Below are 22,577 nucleotides of genomic sequence, written 5' to 3'. Positions count from 1 at the left end.
AGAAAAGTGTAACCCCGAAATTACCTCCCATACGTTGGGATTGCTAAAACGCGGCCAACCCGATACGTTCGGACCCGACATACAATACCTGGTTTTCCCACAAAACAGTAAAATCAGAAAATTAGGTTAGCAAAATTCGATACACAAATCAATTCTCCCCTCATCGAAAATGGCAGCATCTACTAGTGGCGGTGCTTACAGATCCAGGTAACACATACTTGCACAGCATCTATCTCTTTTTATATCACGATTTCATACTTTTGCGTTTAATTAGGTTTAATATCCATGTATAGACAAGGATTATCAACGAGATCAGTAGCGAGCAGTTCCGATGAGATTCAATTGCGTATCGATCCTATGCAAGCTGATTTCGATGACGAGATCTCTGGCCTTCGTGGCCAAGTTAGACAGCTCAGAAATGTATGCGTATATTCTATGTTTCGTGCCTGTCTAGTTTGAACCGAATGTAGCCAAAGAATTAGAGATCGAAATTATGTAATTTGATGAGAGGAGGTAGAACAACGGTGAAAGATCAGAATTTTGTTGAATTTAATGCATTATTATATTACTAAATGCTGCAATATACTCGCTTCGCTCCTTTACTTGACTGTTTCGATTTACAAGATCTTTGACTCTATAGTTAAAACTAATATTTTTTTAGTTTTTCTTAATGAATAAAAATGTACATATAAAATTTTTATTCAATAAGGAGATTTTCAAAAATATCAATTTTAAGTTCTTAACTATAGAATCAAAGCTCTTGAAACTACTTGAAAAAGTAAGCGAATTGTATAACGAACTAGAGGGAGCCTGTTGTGGTTATTTATAAAGTAACTTGGCATTAGGCACAATTTGCAAATATATCATCATAAGAAGAAGTTAAATTGTAATAGCTGGTCTGAATTTTTATGGCCTGTTTTGGATATATTATATATGGGATCTGGTATGTTTTGCAGTGCTAGTTGGGATTAGTGCATGCTTATGCTTTTTTAGTCACTTGTTTTTCATTTTAAAGCTTGGACTGAGCATTTCTGCATCTGTGGAGTATAAAGTAGTTGTTTCCTGAATTTGCAACTGACCAGAATAGTTGGTTATATATGTTTTCCACTTGAGTAAGTTGAATGCCGCTTTATAATAAATTAGAAAAAACTTTATTTTTTCGCATGTCTCGTATTCTTTTTTCGGACAAAATCACAAACAGTGGCTGGCATGTACATGTATATTTGTCTTTATGTTCTCTTATATTGTCTAGATAAAGAAGAGGTATTTTTCGCATGAACCTCTTGATTGAAGTATATTATGCAGGTTGCTCAGGAGATCCATTCAGAAGCAAAATTTCAGAATGATGCTATTAACCAGCTGGTATGCCTTTGACTCTAAATTCCATTTTCATGAAAATTTCTAATTTGATTTGCATCACTTGGCACCTGTCTCTTGTTTATTCCTATGTATTAAAACATTATCATCATGTTCTATTGTTAAATAATAAAAGGACTTCTTAATTTATAGAACTGCGTGTATTAGACAATAAAGTGATTCAGCTAGTAATGGTTCTATGGCACTTAATTAAAAAGTTTTTGCTATTCTTTTGCGGCCAGAAATATGATCTACAACTTCATATTAAGAATCTTTAGATAGTTATGTCCTAGTGTCTCTTGTGCCCAATCTCTATGTTACTAGGACTCGGGTATGGAGTGTCGGACACGACACATATCCGAGTATCGGACTTGGGAAGGGACATAGGGACACTTTCCTATTTTTGTTCACGGGTACGGGGACACATCACAGTATACTAATAAACAAGTATGGTAAGTTAGACATCTTTTCAAAAAGTAACAATAAAACTCATATTAGACATGATTTTGTAAGGGATTTTGCAAATTAGGCGTCTTTTGTACTTCAATCCCATTCTTGCTTCTTTCTTTTTTCTCACATATTTCTTTTGAATTATAGGTTTTACTCATATTTGATTTTTTAAATTGGTCAAAGTGTCCACATTTTAGTCAAAGGACCCAACACGAAATAAGTGTCGTGTCCGAGTGTTCAAGTGTCCGACACGGTACGGTAACCTAAATAGAAGAGTCAGAGTAACATAGCCCAATCTATGATGTGTAAAAATTATCTAGATTTTTATCTTCTTTTCTTTTCGACTTATTAGTTTCCATTTTGTGTACGCTGCCGGCTGCACCATAAAAAGAAATTACTTAAATTGTAGGGTCAATTTGTTATATAAACGAATGTATGGTATATTTTTGTTTCCGTCTCTGAATTTCTTGACTTTAGCTAGTGTCTTTTTATCTCAACCAACCCCATCGCTTAATTTAAGTTATGATGTTGACTGAAGATCCCATTTCATTACAAGAGCAACTCCTAAACAAGCTATGTGCTTTGTTAGTCTCGTTTGATAGATGATTTTATTACTCCCTCTGCCCCTCAATACATGTCAATTTGACTAGTCAAATTAACTATAGTTTCACTGAAATTTATATATATTATCCATATTATACAATTGGAAAAAAATTAAAAAATTATACCATTGTAAAGTACATCTAGTCTATTTTAAAAGTCATCTTTCTATTTTTTGAAATAGATGAACATTTGTTAATGTTTAGTCAAAATTGGTCAATTTGACTTCTTGAAAATTAAAATGTATATATAATCGGGGCTGGAAGGAGTAAGTCTTTTGGAGTGTTGAACAGGATATCTCCTGAGACAATTTGATTGTCAGAATACCAATTGGTTCCTGGGAAGAGTCAAGAGTCTACTAGAGCATATTATTCATGTTACTGTTGTGAATATGCATTTGCCCGATGATATTGCTGTGCTATTACGGTCTTCCCCTATACATCCTGATTAAAAACAGAGTTAATAATTGCTTGCTAATGGTACCGTTTTTTCTTTTTTAAACAGCAAATGCTTCTTATTAAAGCTCAAGCCGGAGTGAAGAACAATGTGAGGAAATTGAACAAGAGTATTGTCCAGAGCGGGTCTAGTCATGTTGTGCATGTGATTCTCTTCGCCCTAGTTTTGTTTTTTGTAGTCTACATGATATCCAAAGTTTCACGTAAATGAGATAAAGTGAATCAAACATAATGTACTTCTGCTGCTGAAACTTCTGTAAATAGATACAAGAAGATTACAATTTCAAAACTTTACTAAGGAGGTGAAGCTGATGTAGTTGAGCTTCATGACCTTTGTTCTCTTTGGCTTGATTGTTCTTGAGTCTGTCCCAGTTTGAGACTCCATTGTTTGAGGCTTGGTCCTCCCATGACCACTCTCGTGGCTCTGTTTTTAGGAGCCAGGAGTGTTTGTTCTGGGTATTTTTTGCTACCATTTTGGTAGTTGTTGAAGCACTTGTGATGTGATCTTGTGGGAATTTATTGTGTCTGGAAATTGAGGGGTATATAGTGGCAGGTGATGAGAAGCCAGGTGTAGAGCATGTCGAACGGAAAACTAAATTTAGTAACAAAATCCAGGTGTGGTATAATGTAAATAAAGATTCAGTAAGCGTGTGCGCTTGTACCAGCTTATTGCAGTGACATACAAATGGAGTATGTCACTGAGTGTGTGACTCCATAACTAACAAGAAGCATTGATATATTTGAAAAATAACTTTTCTTTTATATAATATTAATATAATAAAATAAAAATAAATGTCATAATATATTTTGAAGATAAGATGAATGAGAGAAATAGAACCGAAACTAAATTAAGGTAAAGTAAATAAACAGTGGTCCATAAAATTATCAATCCTAATTTCTTATGTCTGTGTCTCAGCTTATGTCTTGTGTGCGTAAAGATTTTATTTGGCCTATCATTACACAAGTAATACCATAAGTTGTCACTAGGATAAAAAAAAATATCTGTAAATATTTATCTTTTTATACAAAATTTAGCAGTTGAATATTATTTAAATTTTTATTATTTTATATGATTGTTGGGTGATATAAAGTTAAAATGTAAAATTAAATAGATAGCATAATATTTATGACTAATAAGGAAGGAAAGACGAATAAAAGTGTGGAGTAGCATGGTTAGCACATGAGAAACAGCAAGTAAAACACTTATTTCAACTACTACAGTCAAGATAAATTTATTTTGAATAACAAAGTTTCTGACTGGCAGCAGCTTATCACTCCCGGCCGCGATAATATATCACGAAGAGTAAGGTTAAGATTAATAATAGGATAGTTACGCTGCCTGGAAACAAAATCTTCCATCCCCAAACTCTTACGAACTCACAGATCGACATTTCAATCTGCACATTCGAAAAGGTTGTTAATAGTCGTATAACTCTATAGGAGCTCCTGAGAACAATGAAGTATAAAAACAAAACAAAATCTGTTATATGAATACATATCACGTTACTGTGTGTTTGAGTTGAAGGAAAATGAGTTGGAACAGAGTTTTGAGTGACTGTTAAAACTTAAATTTAGCTTACAATTGGTTTGACATGCACTCGAGTGGTTGTGCCTCCCCCTTCCTTTGTCTTTGAGGTGTTAAACTCTGCCTGTAAGGATTATATTCGAAAAATGAAGATTTTAAGAATATATATACCAAACATAGTATATATTTCTCAATCTTTATGTACTAATATAATTACCATAAATGAATACCAAGGAGGAAAAGATTAAAAAAAGACCTCTAAACTGTCCAACTTTCCCAGTAGACGATCTATGTTGATCATTAAATTTAATCCCGGAGAATATGCTTGGCTAAGTGGTGGTAAAGCTACAATCCATAGCGTGTTTTCTTCTGTGTAGTTTATATAATCATCTGCAAACTTATAGAGAAGAAACCATGAAAACTTATTCTTGAGGAATGAAATACAAGGGTAAAATGTATATTAGACTCGTCCCACGTACCGTTCCATTTTTACAATTAGAATGTTTTACCATGTAATCATCTTAACAAATCCACCAGTGTATATATATACTCTGCACAATTACAATTTCTCCACCGGTGTTTTTAAATATGGATTGTAGTATATATGATTTTGATTGCAGATTCTGGGATTCAGAGCACAAGGCACGATTTGGTTACTCACGTCCCCGTTGTCACACAGGCTGCAGGAGTGCCTTATCACTCAGAACCATTGGGTTCCCTCGCCTAATAGTTTTTGCACAACTGTTATGAAATTTAACACATATAGACAAAAAATCTTACCATTTCAGGTGAAACATCATCTTGAGTTGTCCGAAAAGGTAAAATTTTGCTCTGAATCAAAATTTTGTCTTTGCACCTCATAAAATCTATGTATGAACTTTGAGCTTGGATTATAACTGAAAGTAAAAAAAAAAAAGTATAGAGTTAGGAAAAACCCAACACAATGTTGCACAGTGAGGGTTTTATGATTGAAATGCAAGCTAGGTTTTCATTTATAATGCAATGAGACATTATACATATCCCTCCCTGCTCATGCACACACGTCACTATGTACTGAGCCATGGACTTTGGATTAAAGGACATGTTTATGTAAATATCATGATAATAAGCAAGTAAACTCTTGAAGTAGGAGTCCAAGAATTCCACCAGTCAGATATACCTACCTGTGAGTTTACATGTTGAATTTGGCTTCATGATGCCTGTTTCAGGAAAAGTTAATGGCCATGGTGTGATTACCTGCAACACGGACGTATTCATTAGCGTATGAGCACACACTAACAATCACTTTTTAATAGGTGTTGGATTCTTATTGGCTGCCATCCCATTCATAAATGATGGCCTACCTGCATACACAAAAATCTATACCAATCAAAACCTCCCACCTAAGGAGAAAGTGGTTGTCAGTGTGTGCCCATTCGCACACGCTAGAAAGACCCGAAGTTTACTCTCATCTTGATTAAAAGTGAGGATTGACTCTACCTGAAATGCTACATGATCATCATCACTTGTATTTGTGAGGGTAAAGGCACACTTATTTTGTTTCTCCAACTCAACTATCAAGTACAAAAGACATATTAATGCGGAACATAGACATCTATTAGCTCAATTGCATAAAATCATACATTGCACAACATATTTAAGATCTTGATATTAATATAGAACTCACATGTGAAATTGAGCTCAAGTGGTTGAATTCTCAAAACTCGTGCGCCCTTGTTTTTTCTTTACCATGATGCAGAAGATGATTATATACTTGGTAAATCAAATTTGAAGATTGTTAAATGAAGCGAAATCAGTAAAATTCTTACATATTTTTTGTGGTATCTTCAAGAAGAAACATGAAAAAGCCCATAAGGAAATCCTAAATCCCACATACAGTGTTGGAACACCTGCTGTGTATGAGAAGAAATGCCAAGGATGATGAATAGATTTAACTAAAAGCCCGCAAAATAGTGGAACACTACACCCACGATACCTTTTCATCTAACCAATCTTATCTCCTCTCGTGGACCCATAATTTGCGCCCGCTATCTCTATCATAAAAATAACTAATACTTCTTATGTCCCTCTCATTTCTTTACCGTTATTATTTTGGATGTGCCTCTCATTTCTTTACGTTACTATAAATAGTAAGTTTTTCCCATCATTACATCCAATATCTCCCCCCACTATCTCATACTTTAACAATAAAAACTACTATTACACTCATTACTTTTCTCCACAATCTCAAATCTATTATTAAATATTGGTAGGTCCCACCACTTTACCCCTTTTTCATCTAACTTTACTCATTTTTCATACATTGTCTTGGAGAAAAGTGAGATAGGATAGAATTAGCAAACAAAATCTGTTGAGCACAGTTAAGAAAGGGTATAGACAGTTGCACCTTTTTCTCCGTGTAGAACATATCAACATCTCACGTTTTCTCTTCCTGACTTGTAAGATAAGATAAAGTTGTATTTAAACTCAGATGAAATTTGTTATTTTTCAGATTCATGGCTTTTTTCATCTCCATTTTTGAAGATCCCACAAAATACAAGTAAGATATTTTCTCATTTTTTTTACCCGTTAATATCTGCTAGCTATATAAATTGTTTTGTTTTATTCGTTAGAATCAAGCTGAATAAATTTTTTTGCACCACGTGAGAGAAGAAACATCACTAAGCGATTATTGAAGATTCAACCACTGGATATCAAGATCTTAAGTGAGTCTCTTCCATATTTATGTCAATTAATAATAACTTATAAATTATAATATCCAAATTTAGAAGCATGAGAGTAAGATTTGTGTTACAAGATTTTGCTAAACTAAGAGAATAAGCGCTCAAGTTTTTGTATGATTTGATAAATTTGAGGCTGCCTTATTACTTGACAGATGAGTTTGGGAAACAAAGTGCTTGTGTCATTAAGCTTTTCAATGTATCTGATCGTAATCATGTAGCGTTCAAGGTGCGGTCGATTCTTATATATGATTATCAACGGTTTTTCTAGTGTGTGCTCATGGGCACACACTAAGCACGGAATTTAATAAGTTTGGAAGATTTCCGCGCTTAGCATGTGCCCATGGGCACACACTAGACAAACCCTATTATCAATATCATAATAATTTTTCGTGCCATGTTAAATATTATTATTATTATTGGATATTTCTTACAATGGCGATGCAAGTAATATATATGCCACAGATAAACATTGAGGAGTCACCAGAAAGACAATACTGTCTGCAACCCAGCGAAGGCCTCATTAAGCCAAAGTCAGCATGTTATTTGTCAGGTATGTAATCACTTTCAATGTTTAATCAATTTCTTTTGTATTTGTTTAAAGTCTAAAACTCTGTTGCATCGGGTTTACTTTACTTTTTCTTTCCAGTTAAAAATCAGGCTCTTAGCTTAGAAACAGCTGATATCAAGTGCAAACACAAAATTTTGATTCAGAGCAGAATTGTACCTTCAAGTACAAATCAAGATGATGTTACTCCTATCATGGTAAGAGCGAGATCGTGGACTATATTTTATTCATCCTTGTTTTGAAGATTTCTTACGAAATTTTGTTAGCAGTTCGCAGATAATAGTTTCATCAGCATACAAGAGAACATGCTCTGGCTTTTTATGTTTAGCCCGCGTCATTCTTCGGAACTAAATTTTAACAAAAATTTAGAGCTTGTTAAGGCAATGGTGACTGATATAAAGGTCAGTATCTTTACCAAAATAAAACTGGTATTATGTAATAGGAAATTTGCAGTTTTCCGATATCACTTCTTCTATCAGTTATCCCGAACCAAACATTGCTATATTATATTTTCAGATTTTTGCGGTTCCAAGTAAAAGGGTCGTTCTCAACATAATTAGAATCAGTCAACATAATTTGTTTTGAATTAAGAAAAACAATTATAAATAAGCAAGCAGAAGGTAGAATTTGTTTTGGATTTAAGGAAGGTTATGTGTCCGTTCATTACATAAATTCGGCTTATTAATTTTAATATTGTGCAAAATAATATTTTTGTTTAATATGTTATTTAAGAAAATATATTAGAAAAAATTAATTTTGTGACAATGCGATTTTTATGCTTCTACAATAAGAATATTCGGTAGAAAACATTTATTTTGAATTAAAAAATTCATAAACATGTGGAAGGTAGAATTTGTTTTGAAGTAAGCTAAAGAATAATAGGCATGCAAGCAGATTTCAGTTCCCTTATAGAATTTATAGAACATAATTTTGTTCTAATGTAACGGTGCATATTTATTCTCTGTACGATCCGTTATCTAACGGATGATAAGATTTTGATAGTATGGACCATGCAAACATGCAACCAAATTATATGTATAATATGTTTTGATATGTTTATTCTCTGTATAATATGTTTTGATAAATATTTTTATTATAACTAATGTATATGGAAACATCTTCTCTAAATGATATATCTTCGTGCCAATTTTTGATTAATCTTTTGAGCTGGATTTAATTATTAATAATTTATTCAAGATGTTACATAAAAAAAATTTATTTAACTCACTCGAAATATATTACCCCAAATAAATTTATTAATTATTAAAAAAATGTAACTAAATTTAAAACTATGTATTATTCTAAAACAATTTTATTTTAATGGTAAAACCAAATATTAAAATATACACACTAAAAAAGTTTTATAGATCATAATCGCACATGACATAGGTTATAGACTTATAGTATTAGGTTAGTTATTTTAAATTGAGCACCAAAAAAAAATGCTTCCACTTTTTCATACTATAAACAAAATTATATGACAAAAAAATGAGGGAGGTGATTCAGGTGAATTTTCCATTGATGCAAACTGACAGATATTTGCTGCAGGAAGAATTTGGCAGTTTCAAGCCAAGCGATGAGGAGGAATACATGATTATTCAAAAACCAGCTAAAACTCCGGTCAGATTCCTAACACCCTCCCTCACTCACGTCTCATCCCATTCCGCTTCGGCCATGTTCGATGTTCCCCTTTCATGTTTTAAAAGAAAATTTTATAATTTTGTTTCCCCGAACCTTGAAATTTAAGGGAATAAATTCAATAAAAATTTTAATGAATTATTTTTAGTTTATGAATTTAAAGGATTGCATCTGATTTTAATTTTGTGAAGATTTTTTGATAAAACATCGCAGAGTTGATATAGATTTTTTAGGATTTAAGCACAATACATCTAATTCTTATAGATTTTGGTGGTATTTTAAAAAAGGTCCTGTTAAACATAGCCCTTGGAGCTATAGATTAGAATTTAGGCCTCGTTTGTTAACCCCTGGATGAAATCTAAAGAACTGGACGAGGCATATTCCTATCATTCAGATTGTTTGTTATGAGTGTTACATCTGAACGACACTTAAATTGTCTGAATGAGCCACTTCAAAAAATGTAGCCTCTCTCGTCCAGGAACTCTCTCGCCCCGCCTTCGCATGTGTTGTACTGAATAAACCGTGTTATGCATTATGTAATTTCAATATTCTTTAAATTTTTGATTTATTATATTTCTTACTCTACTTTATATTTTAATTTTTATTAAATAACATAAGGTAGTTCTTAATTTGAACTATAAATTATAAATTAAAATTTTTATAAATTCTTTTCAACTGCAAAAAATTTTTTGTCTTATAAAAAAATATATTATACTTTATCATTAAAAATTAATTTTTTTAGCAAACGTCACCATTCATTCAAGTATCATATTTATAATTTATCCAGATTTTCAATTATTCAGAAAATATTGTTCAGATTTATCATTGGTTCAGAATTTCACTCATCCAGCAAATACCGTTAAGATTTAATAAATGACCCCTTAATATATTATTATATTTAGTCAAATAACTACTCCTTCCGTCCCAAATTAACTATCGTGTTTGACTTTTTGGTGGTCAATTTGACTCGAATTTGACCGGGAAAAATGTATATTAAATAACTAAATAAAATTATGAAAAATATATCATTGAAATATTATCAAATCTATTTTAATATATATTTTTCAGTTTTGTAAAATTGTGCAAGAATAATTTTTAATTTTCAGTCAAAATTGAGTCAAATTGACCACCAAAAAATCAAGCAGGACAGTTAATTTGGGACGGAGGGAGTACAATAATGAGTTTATTAGCTGCCACAAATAAGGTGCCCCTGTTGGGGCCGATCCGAAATAAATGTACAACACGAGTATTAAAGGAAATTTTGATAGTTAAATTTAAAGCTTAAATTAATAGACTAAATAGTTTCCTTGGGAAATTTAATATCCCAAGATTTCATTTCAAATTTACATGTACTATCCTTTATTGTTAAATAGTACATATACCGGTTAAAAAGTACATAATCTAGTCTAGGCCATAAGATTTGAAGGAAATTAATGGTTAGATGTACCGTCTCTTAATTATCTCTCAAAACTTGGGTGTGTGTGTATATATATATATATATATATACATATGTATATATATATATATGTATATATATATATATGTATATATATGGTCAGGTTCCACATAGAACCGCTTAAAGTTAGAACTTTAGAACCACATTAATAGTCATTAAATGAAAGATATTATAATGTGTTTTAAATTAGTACATATTTAAATATACATATCTTCAATCAATGCACATTCTTATTTTACTAATACTAACCATATTTGATCATTCTAGCAAAAAAATTACATTTGATCCTTAACTCATATATCTCCATAGTGTGATAAAGTGATATATATACAAATTAATTTATATACTGCTGCACTTTCGTGATAAATGAATAAATCGAAAATATCTGTTATGATTTTATAACATTATTATCTACATATACTGCAACGGAACTCCAACATACGAAGAGCCGGGGTGTATATGTTTTGATTTTATTTATAATTAGTTATATGTGCTTCAGCGGAATCTCGTGTTTTGTAATATAATATGAGTTCGATATGTACTGCAGCAGAATCTCATGTTTTATAATATCATATGAGTTAGATATGTACCGCAACAGAAATCACGTGTTTTATAATATTACATAATCAAGAAATGTACCGTAGCAGAATCTCGTGTTTTGTAATATTATATGAGTTAGATATGTACTGCAGCAGAATCTCGTGTTTTGTAATTTTATATGTACTGCAACAAAAACTCGTGTTTTGTAATATTATATTATTAAAATTGATTGAGAATCACAAGTTGTAGGTTTGATTTGCATGCATATATATTAATTAATTATTAGAGGAAGTAGGGAGTAGTTGATGATTATTATGATTTGTAATAATGATCAATATATAAGGTAAGGTATCTTAAATAGCATGTAGTTTTAATTTATATTTATATAACTAGGTAGATCATGACCTTTAAATTTTTATTCATCTAACGGATGTGTGTGGTCCTAAGTTCTAATTATAATATTGGTTCTAATTTGAACCTCACCCTATATATATATATATATATATATATGCCAACATTCAAAAGAGGGACTCCTTATATGGAGTTACATAGTGCGCCACTATAAATCATCAATTTTATTAAATTCTGTTATAGAATACATATAAAACGTGATTCTAATATAAAATACTATAAAATAAATCTATTTTAAGTAATTTAACACTTAAAATTTGATTAAAAAAAGTATATTTTCGAAACTGATTCTACAACAGAATAATTCTGGATGATTATTATTCTGTTATAGAATCATGTTAAGATATTGCATAATTTTAGATGATCTTTGGAATAAAAAAATTGTATAACTTCGTTTTCGGTTTAATAATCAAAATTTGCAATTATATTTCATAAAAAATATAATAGAATATATATTATGTATATATTTATAATGGTGTGCTACGTAACTCCATATAAGAGGGTATGCTATGGAGTGCTACCCTATATATATATATATATATATATATATATATATATATATATATATATATATATATATATATATATATATATATATATATATATATATATATATATATATATATATAGACACGCACACAAATGTGTGTGTGTGTTTGTGAGTTATAGTCAATGGAAAACTACTTTATGTACAGTATGATAGAAAACACTAATATATACCAAATTACATGTATCAATCTCATTTTTCGTCAAATATATAATTAGTAAATCAAAAAAATAATTTTTGTCATTCTTTCTTCAAAAAATATTGAAAATTATTCATAATATCCAAACTAGTTCTATAATAGAACTCTAATCGTCCAACATGGTTCTACGGTAGAACCAAATTTAAGTATCAATTTTTTTGCTGAGATTGCTCGTGTTAAATTGTTTGTGCATATTATGTTTGATTAATATTAAACACTAGAATCAAATTTTATACATAAGTATGACTAATGATAAAATCACTGACGATTTTAAAATAAATAAAAATGGTTCTCTACGAGACTCTAAATAAGATGATTCTTTATGAATAATATTTTTTTGTAGGATGGGTGATGTGGGTGCTGCGGGACAGGTTTTCTTGCTTCTGATTTAAATTATTTATATGAATTACACAAAGATATCAAGATTTCAATTCTTGCTAATGATCTTGAAAAGTTTGTTTTGCATAAGATGCATGCATTTGACTTTGAGTTTGTTAAATATCACATTCATTTTTCTTTCTATTCAATTTTGCAGGAAGAAATGTCATTTTGTGAATATACAAGAACGTATACGTGGCTATTCTGGTTAGCAATAAGCATAACTTTGGTGACAGTAATCTTGTTGATTACATTTATAAGATGAACCGTTCAACACTGAAAGAAAGACTTTTGGATACAAAATCTTTTAATTCCAGTGATTACATTTCATTGAAAATGATTGATTCTCTTAAAATTTTAATTTTACATGTACTTTGTTACATTATCAGTTGATAGCTTGTCTTCACTAGCCGTTGACAAATTGAATAGCAGTTGATGAAATTTTATTTTTCATTCATTGATAGCTTGGATTTAGTCATTTATCTTCACTTCACTTGAGTATTTTACATGACTTAAAACATTTACATTTTGACATCTCTTACATCGGTTGATTGTTAAAAAAAATATCAATTGATGAACCTATTCTATCAACAGCTAACTTCTAAACCACATATTGTTACAATACCTCATCAATTGATGGGTAACATGATTAACAGATAATTCAGATAGTCTGTTATCCGTTGATCAACTACAATTATTTAAGCGAAATTAAATTGTTATTTAACAATTCAATTATATGAAAAAATTGTAGGAGGATGATTGAATACAATTTTTTTAAATTATCTTGCAAATAAATAAATGTATTTAACAAAGAATTCTTCAAAACAAAAATAAAATCAAGTGTTAAAATAAAAAATGAAATAAATGATAGGTTTCGAGTTCTTCAATGACTAAGATTTTTATAGCTTAACTTCCAAAATAGTTAAGCTATAAAATAAATAGATTTTTATACGTTGATGTCTTCTTGAATTTACAGTGATACTTCATCCTTCACTAGCCGTTATGGGTTGAATAGTTGTTAATAAATCTTTTATTTCTCATCCGTTAATAGTATGATTTAGCAGTTGATCTTCATTTCACTTGTGCAATTTACTTGAATTATAATATTTACAATTGGCATCCTAACTACACGTGACGTCTCTCAAATCCGAGGTCTGAATCTGACCACTGCACAAAAACCCTACACACACACATATATATGTAATTATACTTTGTAGTGGCCCCAGTTGACATAAAGATTATTTGTCTAAGACTAACTTGTAAGTTGCGTCATGCTGTGAACACTGTAGGCACAACTCAACCTTTGGATAAATTATATACTAACTTCTTGGCGTAACTTAAATCACTTTGGTTTAAACTCACGGTCAACTGATCCGCACAACTGATGTACTCAGCACAACTAATGGTCAATGTTTAGTCAAGCGCAAATTCAAAAATTAGATAAAGCGGAACTTGTGTTTATTGTCGCCATAAAATAAGTGGCGCTAATCAGCAGACTTGACTGAAATGAGAATTAAAAAGTGACGCAACTCCGAAAAACTTAATTAATTTTTTGAAGGAGAAGCGCAACTGAATAGTGAGCAAAGTGGAACAGTTTGCTTAATCAATCCTGGTTAACTTGCGAAATTTGTGTTTATTGTACACTACGACTACTCACAAGTGCTCTTATGTAATGTCTTTTTTTAAATGCTATCTTATTTTCGTTAGGGAAAATAGATTTTTTTGCCACCCAACTTATTATTTGTTTAGAAACCTACCACTGAACTATAATTTTTTTCTTTTTTGTCACTAATGTTAGGTTCGGATTTTTTTTTTGTCACTAACGTTAGGTTCGGATTTGATTATTAACACTGTGTTATTCTTTTTAGAGTTAATTGCATTTGGCACCCTTTTGATTTCAGCATGTTGCACATTGCACCTAATAGTTTTGGAATAAACACTATGCAGCCCCTTACTTTTAACCCGTAGACACTTTGCACCCTTTCCGTTATCTTCTGCCGTTACCGTTAATTTTTGAAGGGGTATTTTGGGAAATTTTATTATATTTAATTAAAATCAGACCTTTATTTAAATTTCCTGACCATCTAAACGATATTTTTCGAAAATTTATTTTTTGGTAGTCTGCAATATAATAGTGATCTGTGTCTATATCTTTATATGTAGTACTCCATATGTGTCCTAGTTAGTTTATCTTAGAGGATGTGTCCTAGGTAGTTTATCTTAGAGGACGAGAGTACGGATTTTTTTACTCAGAAAGGAAATCTCAAAATTAACTTATGAAACTATATTTATAAAAAGTGGGAACCTTAAAATACGTGACAAGTAGTGGTAAATAACTATAAAGTCAAGTGATACTATATATTTGTGAAGTCTTAAAATAATTCATAAAACTAAATTTTTTAGGTTCTTAAAATGCCTGTTAAACTCTCATACTTCAAGGTAAACTAGCTAAAGGACATATAGATGACTGTATATAATGTTATAGACACATATCATATCACCATAATATTGCAGACTACCACTATGTTTTTATAATGCTTAAAAAATAACATATTGTTAATAATCAAATCAAAACATAACGTTAGTGACAAAAAAAAATCCAACGTTTTTTTAAGGAAAAAAAAACCAACATTAAATTTTATACAAAAAAAATAAAATAAAATAATTTTTAAAATTTTTTGGAGTCTCAAAATGCGTGTCCAACTCTCGTCCTCCAAGGTAAACTACCTAGGACACTAAGATATAAACACATATCAGATCGCCATTATATTGCAGACTAACACCATATTTTAATAATACCAAAAAAAATAACATAGTGTTAATAATCAAATCCGAACCTAACGTTAGTGACAAAAAAAAGTCCGAACCTAACATTAGTGACAAAAAAGAAAAAAATTATAGTTCAGTGGTAGGTTTCTAAACAAATAATAAGTTGGGTGGCAAAAAAATCTATTTTCCCTTTTCGTTACAATAGTTATATTGTTTTAGTTTAGTACAACACAACTTAAAAAGTATTATATTTTATATAAGACGCATGTTACGTTAAAATTACGGTGTTGCAACCTGCAACACTAGTGGAAAAATATTATAATATAGATACTTGAATTTTATAATTAATTAATTTTATGTATAAATCAAATAAAATTATTATATATAGAATATGAGAATTTTTATTATAATATATTGTTATATATAAAATACTACAGAATTTACTATACATATGAATAATGTTTTATAATTTTGTTAAGTTAAAAAATATTTGAATGATTAAAAAAATTAAAAAAAATTATAACACGGTTTCTAGAGAAAAAATGCCTAGAATGTCATTAATTTAATAATAAATTGTACAATATATCATATATCGGTAATGGTGCCCATTCTATCTATTGTCACTCACAGGTCTGTGATGCGTGTACTCTTGATTATCTCAAAGTCATGTTATTGTCTTTTTCTTGATACATACACAGCTTTTATTCAGGACACATCATCCTCCGTTTAATATGTTGCCGGTAAAATCATGCACATGTCCAGTAGAAAGTCGAAACAAATATAGTTGTATATATATTGTATACGCAGCTACCATGTGCGTAGCTCGATTACCACATACTGAACTTAAGATGCGCATTCTTTGAATGCGAGTAGAAAGTAAATTTTGGTATACATAAAATTTAAAGATAATGACAACAGTTTTAAAACTAAACCCTATGAGCATCTCCAATAAACTCTTAGAATCACTCTTAAATATAATATAAATTATTAGCTCTTAACAATTTAGTGTACATGTACTCCAATAATGTTCTTTATATCCGCTCTTTATTTATTTTTATATTATTAAAAGTACATTGAACTCATTAAAAAAAAAGTGGAAAGAAAGAGAGTAAGTGGAACAAACTTATAATAAAATACTCCCTCCGTCTCATTTTAGTTGTCACATTTCTATTTTTGTTAGTCAAATTGACCAAGTTTTGACCAAAGATTATAAGTCACTCTTTCAATATTTTAAAAAACTGAAAATTACATCTTAAAATAGATTAAAAAAATATTTCCGATGATATATTTTTTCTATTTTTTCAATTGATAAAATATTAATAAATTTCAGTTAAACTTTGGTCAATTTGACCGACACAAAACCAAATGTGACGGAGAGAGTATTAGTTAAGAGCTATCTGGTGGCTCCTATAATTGAGGAGAGAGAAGAGACTCTTAAATTTTTAAAAAGCCTCTAAAAATCTCTCGGAGATCAAAATTTGACATGCCTCTTTATTTTTTAATTTAAGAGCTCAAATAAAGATATTATTGGAGTTGCAGCAAACAGCACACAAGTAGAGTTTTCTAAACCAGAGTGAGAGACGCAGTTTGTATATGCGTATTGCGTGGTATTCTGGTGAATTGGGCGTTATTTCGGGGAATTTGATTCAAAATTGGGTTGTTTTGGACTTTTCATCCCGGTGAAAATTAAAGAAAAGAAAAACAGAAGCTCTCGAGTCTGAAGTTACGCTCTCCGCTCTCTTCTCACCTCGCTTCACTTTGACCACTTTCTCTTGCTAATTGATTGTGCATCTCAATTGTAAAATTGGGTTCATCTGTTACGATTGGCCCAAACCAATTTATCTATCATAAAAGGCGGGAATACAATAGAGGTCATTTGCAGCTTAGTGGAGGGAATCTGTTAGTTTATTAAACTACATCGTTTTGCTTGTTTAATTCTAACGGGCCAATGCACAGCCTGTTGGTGTATGGTCCTGTGTCAGTAATAGTACTAGGTTGTTATTTATGCCTCCACCCTGGTTGTAATTCTCAGACTTGGTACAATCTTGTTTTTTGCTGAATGAATTTTCCTCTTCCTGCTCTCATTTTCTTGTTAAAGTAGATCTATTACTTTTCTCTTCTTAACAATTGGTATCAGAGCCAATCCTTCCTTGAAAATTCTAAATCATGGCTGAGAAGCAATCTTTACAGAAGTATGATCAAGCTCTTTCTGCAATAGCGAAAAAAATAGATTCGATGGAGGATTTTCAGCTTTCTACCTCTGACCAACTTCAACAAATCAGAGAGCAATTCTCTACTGAGAACAAAGACATCAAGCAAAGCTTATCTGACCTCATGGAATTGATGAAAAACCAAGCCAGGATTTCAACACCAGTCCATGAAGCAGGCAGTTCTAGCAAACCCTCTCCTCCACAACCTAATCTGGTAATCTCTGCTTGCTCTACACCTAGTACTTATGCTGTTGTTGGTAATTCTTTGCGAATCCATGATGTTAATACCACCCAGAAACACCCAAAACATACATCAACCACTTTATCCTCCTCTATAGATACTCCTATTAGACCACCAGACCCTGTTGCCACCACTGACCTTCGAAACTTCAACATATCTAATGTTCCTCCAGGATTTTTTCCCTTTAACCTTCCCCAAATACAACCACATCTTTACCCCTCCACTTTAAACCCATTTGCACCTCCTGTCTACCCACAAATTACTCAAAACTCTTACACCCCTCCTTTCCCAAACTATCATATTCCAGTTACACAGCCTACAGTTACCCATTCTGGTCCATCAACTTGGACACCAGCCCAACCACATCCTAACTCTGCTCCTTTTCCTACTACACACAACTTGAAGACCCCAAAGTTTGATTTTCCTAGATTTGAGGGCAAGGATCCACGTAGTTGGGTCACTAAGTGTGAAAAATACTTTCACTTGATGCCTAATATTGATCTCAGATCTAGAGTTTTATGTGCTGCTTTGCATATGGATGGTGACGCAGACATCTGGTATAGAACTATTGAGGAAGAGAAAACCAATTTGTTGTGGCCTGAATTTACCAGACTTGTCTGCCAAAGGTTCAATAAAGGTGGCTATGAAAATATTGTGGGGCAGTTCAACAAATTGGTCCAAAAGGGCACTGTCGATGAATATATCAACCAATTTGATGAATTAAGAAATTTTGTCATGCTTCAAGAAGGGTTTCACAGAGAATCCTATTATATTGATAACTTCATTAGTGGACTCAAGGAGGAGATTTCACAGAACCTTTATAACCAGAAACCGCAAACCTTACAAGAAGCAAGGGATAGAGCCAGGGGACAAGAATTCTATCTTACTGTGTTGGATAAAAGATACAGACCACAGAAGTACTCTTCTTCTGTTTCCAACACCAATGCCGGTAATACCTATCCTAAGCCCAACGCCGAGAAAACCTCACCTGCTACTAGCTCAAAGGGGCCTGAATCCTACAGAAAATTATCTCTAGATGAGATCAACGAGAGGAAACTTAAGGGTCTGTGCTTTCACTGTGACCAAAAATATGAGCGGGGTCATGATTGTAGAAAAAAGAAGATTTATGTTATGATGGGAGATGAATCCTCAAGCGGCGACAACTCTACTGATGATCTGGCTGTTATTTGGGAAGATGACAATGTTTTTCCAATATCAGACCCTCCTGAACAAGCAAAAATATCTCTCCATGCTATGACTGGATCATCTAGCAACTGCACCTTGAAATTGCAGGGTCAGCTTAAGGGAAGGAGTATTTCGATGCTAGTTGATAGTGGTTCTACTCACAACTACATTTCTCAAGGCTTGGTTAAACAGCTGGGTCTACAAACCTCACCTTGCAACAAATTTCAGATCACTGTCGCTAATGGTGAAATTATGGAGTGTTCCACCATGATTAACAGGGTAGATTGGACAGTTTCAGGCCACCAATTCTACACCCCCATGAATGTGATACCCCTGAAAGGCTACGACATCATTCTCGGAGTCAACTGGATGTCTATGGTGAGTCCAGTTACCTTTGACTACCATTCACATAACATTACAGTTAACTGGCAAGGTAACAAAGTCAAATTACAACAATCTCAGCAGAAACCCCTCATTCAATTAACTACAGATTCTGATCCGGCCATCAAATACCACCAAGAGGATGCTTATTTCTTAGTTCAGCTCTGTGCTCTCAACTCTGAACCTGTCGTTACTGATGAACTTACACCTGCTATTAGTTCCCTGTTAGCACAATATGCTGATATATTCCAGACTCCGGACCATCTGCCTCCTCAAAGATCACAAGACCACAACATTCCCTTGAAACCTGGTAGCCAACCGACTACATCTAACCCCTATAGATGTCCAATTGCTCATAAGGAAGAAATCGAAAAAATCACAAATGAGATGCTTGCTGCAGGCATAATCAGGAACAGTTGCTCCCCCTTTGCTGCACCTGTCCTTCTGGTCAGAAAAAAGGACAATTCCTGGAGGTTAGTAGTTGATTACAGAGCTCTCAATTCAATAACTGTTAAAAATAAGTTTCCCATACCAGTTATTGAAGAATTACTAGCTGAATTGAAGGGTAGTAAAGTGTACACCAAACTGGATTTACGAAGTGGTTATCATCAAATTCGGGTCAATGAGACGGACATTTTTAAAACCGCTTTCAAAACACATCAAGGCCATTTTGAGTTTATGGTTATGCCTTTTGGGCTTACAAATGCCCCTGCCACTTTTCAAGCTCTTATGAATGATGTTTTCAGCCCCTATTTAAGAAAGTTTGTGCTTGTTTTTTTTGATGATATACTGATTTACAGTTCTAGTGAGCAAGAACACATATCCCACCTTAAACAAGTTTTTGACATACTTCGAGCTCACCAGTTGTTTGTCAAAAGCAGTAAGTGTGTCTTTGCTAGGCCACAGATTGAATATCTTGGTCATATAATATCCTCCCAGGGAGTTTCTGCAGACGAGAGCAAGATTGCGGCCATGCTTAATTGGCCAAAACCTAAGACCATTAAGGGTTTGAGAGGTTTCCTCGGATTAACCGGGTATTACAGAAGATTTGTGCAACATTATGGTATTATCAGCAGGCCATTAACTCAAATGTTGAAGAAGGGAAATTTTTGTTGGACCATTGAGGCAGAAGCTGCTTTTATCAAACTGAAGGAGATCATGTCATGTACACCGGTCTTAGCACTTCCGGACTTCTCAAAACCACTAGTAGTTGAAACCGATGCTTGTCAAAGTGGAGTTGGGGCTGTCTTAATGCAAGAAGGCCAACCAATAGCCTATATGAGTAAAGCACTCTGCCCTAAACATCTAGGCCTGTCTACTTATGAAAAAGAGTTGTTGGCTGTCATTATGGCCACTCAGAAGTGGAGATCATACCTACTGGGTCATTCCTTCATTGTCAAGACTGACCAGGAGGCTCTTAAGCACATCATGGAGCAGAAGATCACTACAAGTCTCCAACAAAAGTGGTTATCTAAACTAATGGGGTTTGATTACACGGTGGTTTATAAGAAGGGCAAAGAAAATTGTGCTGCTGATGCCCTATCTAGGGTTTTTGAGGACTCTGAACTCAATATGATAATGCAACAGGTCATTCCCCAATGGAAACAAGAGTTGCAAGATAGTATCACTAATGATATCATTGCTGAAGACATACTAACTCAGTTGGCTATTAACCCCACCAATCCTGATGGCTACTCTGCAACTGATGGGATTCTTAAAAAAGATGGGAAGTACTATGTAGGCACTGGAGGTGACTTAAGAGCCAAGATTTGTGCTACCATCCACAGCAATGCTGAGGGAGGCCATTCAGGCATCACAGCAACCTTCAAGAGAGCAGAAAGAATCTTCTATTGGCCTGGAATGAAGAATGACATTACCAACCACATCAAAGCATGTGAAATCTGCCAAAGAAATAAGCCTGAACATATCGCTACTCCTGGATTACTCCAACTGATTGAAATACCTCAGCATGCTTGGGAGGTTATATCAATGGATTTTATTGAAGGTTTACCTAAATCCAAGGGAAAAAATGTCATTCTTGTGGTGGTGGACAAGTTAACCAGGTATTGCCATCTAATCCCTCTATCTCACCTTACACCGCATTATCAGTTGCTCAGGAACTATTATCTTCTGTGATAAAATTGCATGGCGCTCCCCAAGCTATTATATCAGATAGAGATCCGATATTTGTTAGTCAATTCTGGAAAGCCCTTTTCGCTGCTCTTGGAACCAAGCTTAAACTCAGCTCAGCTTACCATCCTCAAACTGATGGTCAAACTGAACGAGTCAACCAATGCATTGAGATGTACCTCAGATGCATGACTGGACAAAAACCCCATGACTGGGTTAATTGGTTAGCACTTGCAGAATGGTGGTATAATACTAACCACCACAGTGCTTTGGGAATGTCTCCTTACCAGGCATTATACTCAACCCCCCCCTCCCTCCATCAGTTACCAGTACACAAAAACAAATGATGCAAGTGTTAATGAGCTTTTGCAGAAGAGACGGGAAACTCAGCAATTAGTCAAGGAAAACTTGGTTAAATCTCAGGAAAGGATGCGGTGGTATGCTAATAAAAAGAGGACAGAAAGAGAATTTTCCGTCGGTGATGAAGTCTTCTTAAAACTGCAGCCTTATAGGCAACACTCTCTGGTCACAAGGAGGAATCACAAACTGTCGGCCAAATTTTTTGGTCCATACAAAGTTACTGAAAGAATTGGGAAAGTTGCATATCGGCTACTACTGCCAGCAGGGAGCAAGTTACACAATGTCTTCCACGTCTCGCAGCTGAAGAAAAAAATTGGAACTCACAAATTGGTGCAGACTACCTTGCCAGGCATGAATGAAGATGGTGCACTACATCCCCAGCCAACTGCAATTCTGGACAGGAAGCTGATTAAACATGGTAATTCTCCGGTTGTCATGATTCAAGTGCAATGGGAGAA

General features: G+C 33.0%; 3 protein-coding genes across 4 annotated transcripts; 2 read left to right on the top strand and 1 right to left on the bottom strand.

Annotated features, from left to right (window-relative positions):
- Positions 1–32: 32 nt before the first annotated feature.
- LOC108227405 (bet1-like protein At4g14600) lies at positions 33–3,245 on the top strand. Of its 2 annotated transcripts, none has more exons than XM_017402567.2 (4): positions 33–207; positions 294–420; positions 1,306–1,362; positions 2,911–3,245. In XM_017402567.2, exons 1-4 carry the CDS (start codon positions 170–172, stop codon positions 3,070–3,072), a joined length of 384 nt encoding a protein of 127 aa, XP_017258056.1. In that variant the 5' UTR covers positions 33–169; the 3' UTR covers positions 3,073–3,245. The 2 variants fall into 2 exon arrangements, with proteins under 2 accessions (XP_017258056.1, XP_017258131.1); XM_017402642.2 differs by having other exon boundaries at positions 39–207; positions 275–420.
- A 797-nt stretch (positions 3,246–4,042) lies between these two features.
- On the bottom strand, positions 4,043–6,401 carry LOC108227326 (vesicle-associated protein 1-1-like). The gene is made up of 8 exons (XM_017402445.2): positions 6,195–6,401; positions 6,053–6,108; positions 5,866–5,939; positions 5,550–5,622; positions 5,167–5,282; positions 4,643–4,783; positions 4,442–4,510; positions 4,043–4,258 (listed from the first exon to the last, which is right to left on the bottom strand). The coding sequence occupies exons 1-8, from the start codon at positions 6,236–6,238 to the stop codon at positions 4,133–4,135; spliced, it is 699 nt and encodes a 232-aa protein (XP_017257934.1). The 5' UTR covers positions 6,239–6,401; the 3' UTR covers positions 4,043–4,132.
- A 377-nt stretch (positions 6,402–6,778) lies between these two features.
- LOC108198619 (vesicle-associated protein 2-2-like) lies at positions 6,779–13,331 on the top strand. The gene is made up of 8 exons (XM_017366384.2): positions 6,779–6,925; positions 7,039–7,091; positions 7,262–7,335; positions 7,572–7,659; positions 7,756–7,871; positions 7,944–8,075; positions 9,223–9,294; positions 13,001–13,331. The coding sequence occupies exons 1-8, from the start codon at positions 6,882–6,884 to the stop codon at positions 13,106–13,108; spliced, it is 687 nt and encodes a 228-aa protein (XP_017221873.1). The 5' UTR covers positions 6,779–6,881; the 3' UTR covers positions 13,109–13,331.
- The last annotated feature ends 9,246 nt before the right edge of the window (positions 13,332–22,577 follow it).

Source organism: Daucus carota, chromosome 1 (assembly GCF_001625215.2).
Source record: "Daucus carota subsp. sativus chromosome 1, DH1 v3.0, whole genome shotgun sequence".
Lineage (NCBI taxonomy): Eukaryota > Viridiplantae > Streptophyta > Magnoliopsida > Apiales > Apiaceae > Daucus > Daucus carota.
This window is presented reverse-complemented; position numbering and strand designations above follow the sequence as displayed.

Excerpts from the sequence above, each read along its gene's own strand:
- LOC108227405 (XM_017402567.2), top strand. The coding sequence starts at position 170 with ATGGCAGCATCTACTAGTGGCGGTGCTTACAGATCCAG. Across the intron at positions 421-1,305 it reads AAGTTAGACAGCTCAGAAAT|GTTGCTCAGGAGATCCATTC; the intron begins GTATGCGTATAT and ends TATATTATGCAG. Across the intron at positions 1,363-2,910 it reads ATGATGCTATTAACCAGCTG|CAAATGCTTCTTATTAAAGC; the intron begins GTATGCCTTTGA and ends TTTTTTAAACAG.
- LOC108227326 (XM_017402445.2), bottom strand. The coding sequence starts at position 6,238 with ATGGGCTTTTTCATGTTTCTTCTTGAAGATACCACAAAAAATAT. Across the intron at positions 4,784-5,166 it reads ATGATGTTTCACCTGAAATG|TTTGCAGATGATTATATAAA; the intron begins GTAAGATTTTTT and ends CTTCTCTATAAG. Across the intron at positions 4,259-4,441 it reads GAGTGCATGTCAAACCAATT|ATTGAAATGTCGATCTGTGA; the intron begins GTAAGCTAAATT and ends TCGAATGTGCAG.
- LOC108198619 (XM_017366384.2), top strand. The coding sequence starts at position 6,882 with ATGGCTTTTTTCATCTCCATTTTTGAAGATCCCACAAAATACAA. Across the intron at positions 7,092-7,261 it reads ACTGGATATCAAGATCTTAA|ATGAGTTTGGGAAACAAAGT; the intron begins GTGAGTCTCTTC and ends ATTACTTGACAG. Across the intron at positions 7,872-7,943 it reads ATGATGTTACTCCTATCATG|TTCGCAGATAATAGTTTCAT; the intron begins GTAAGAGCGAGA and ends TTTTGTTAGCAG.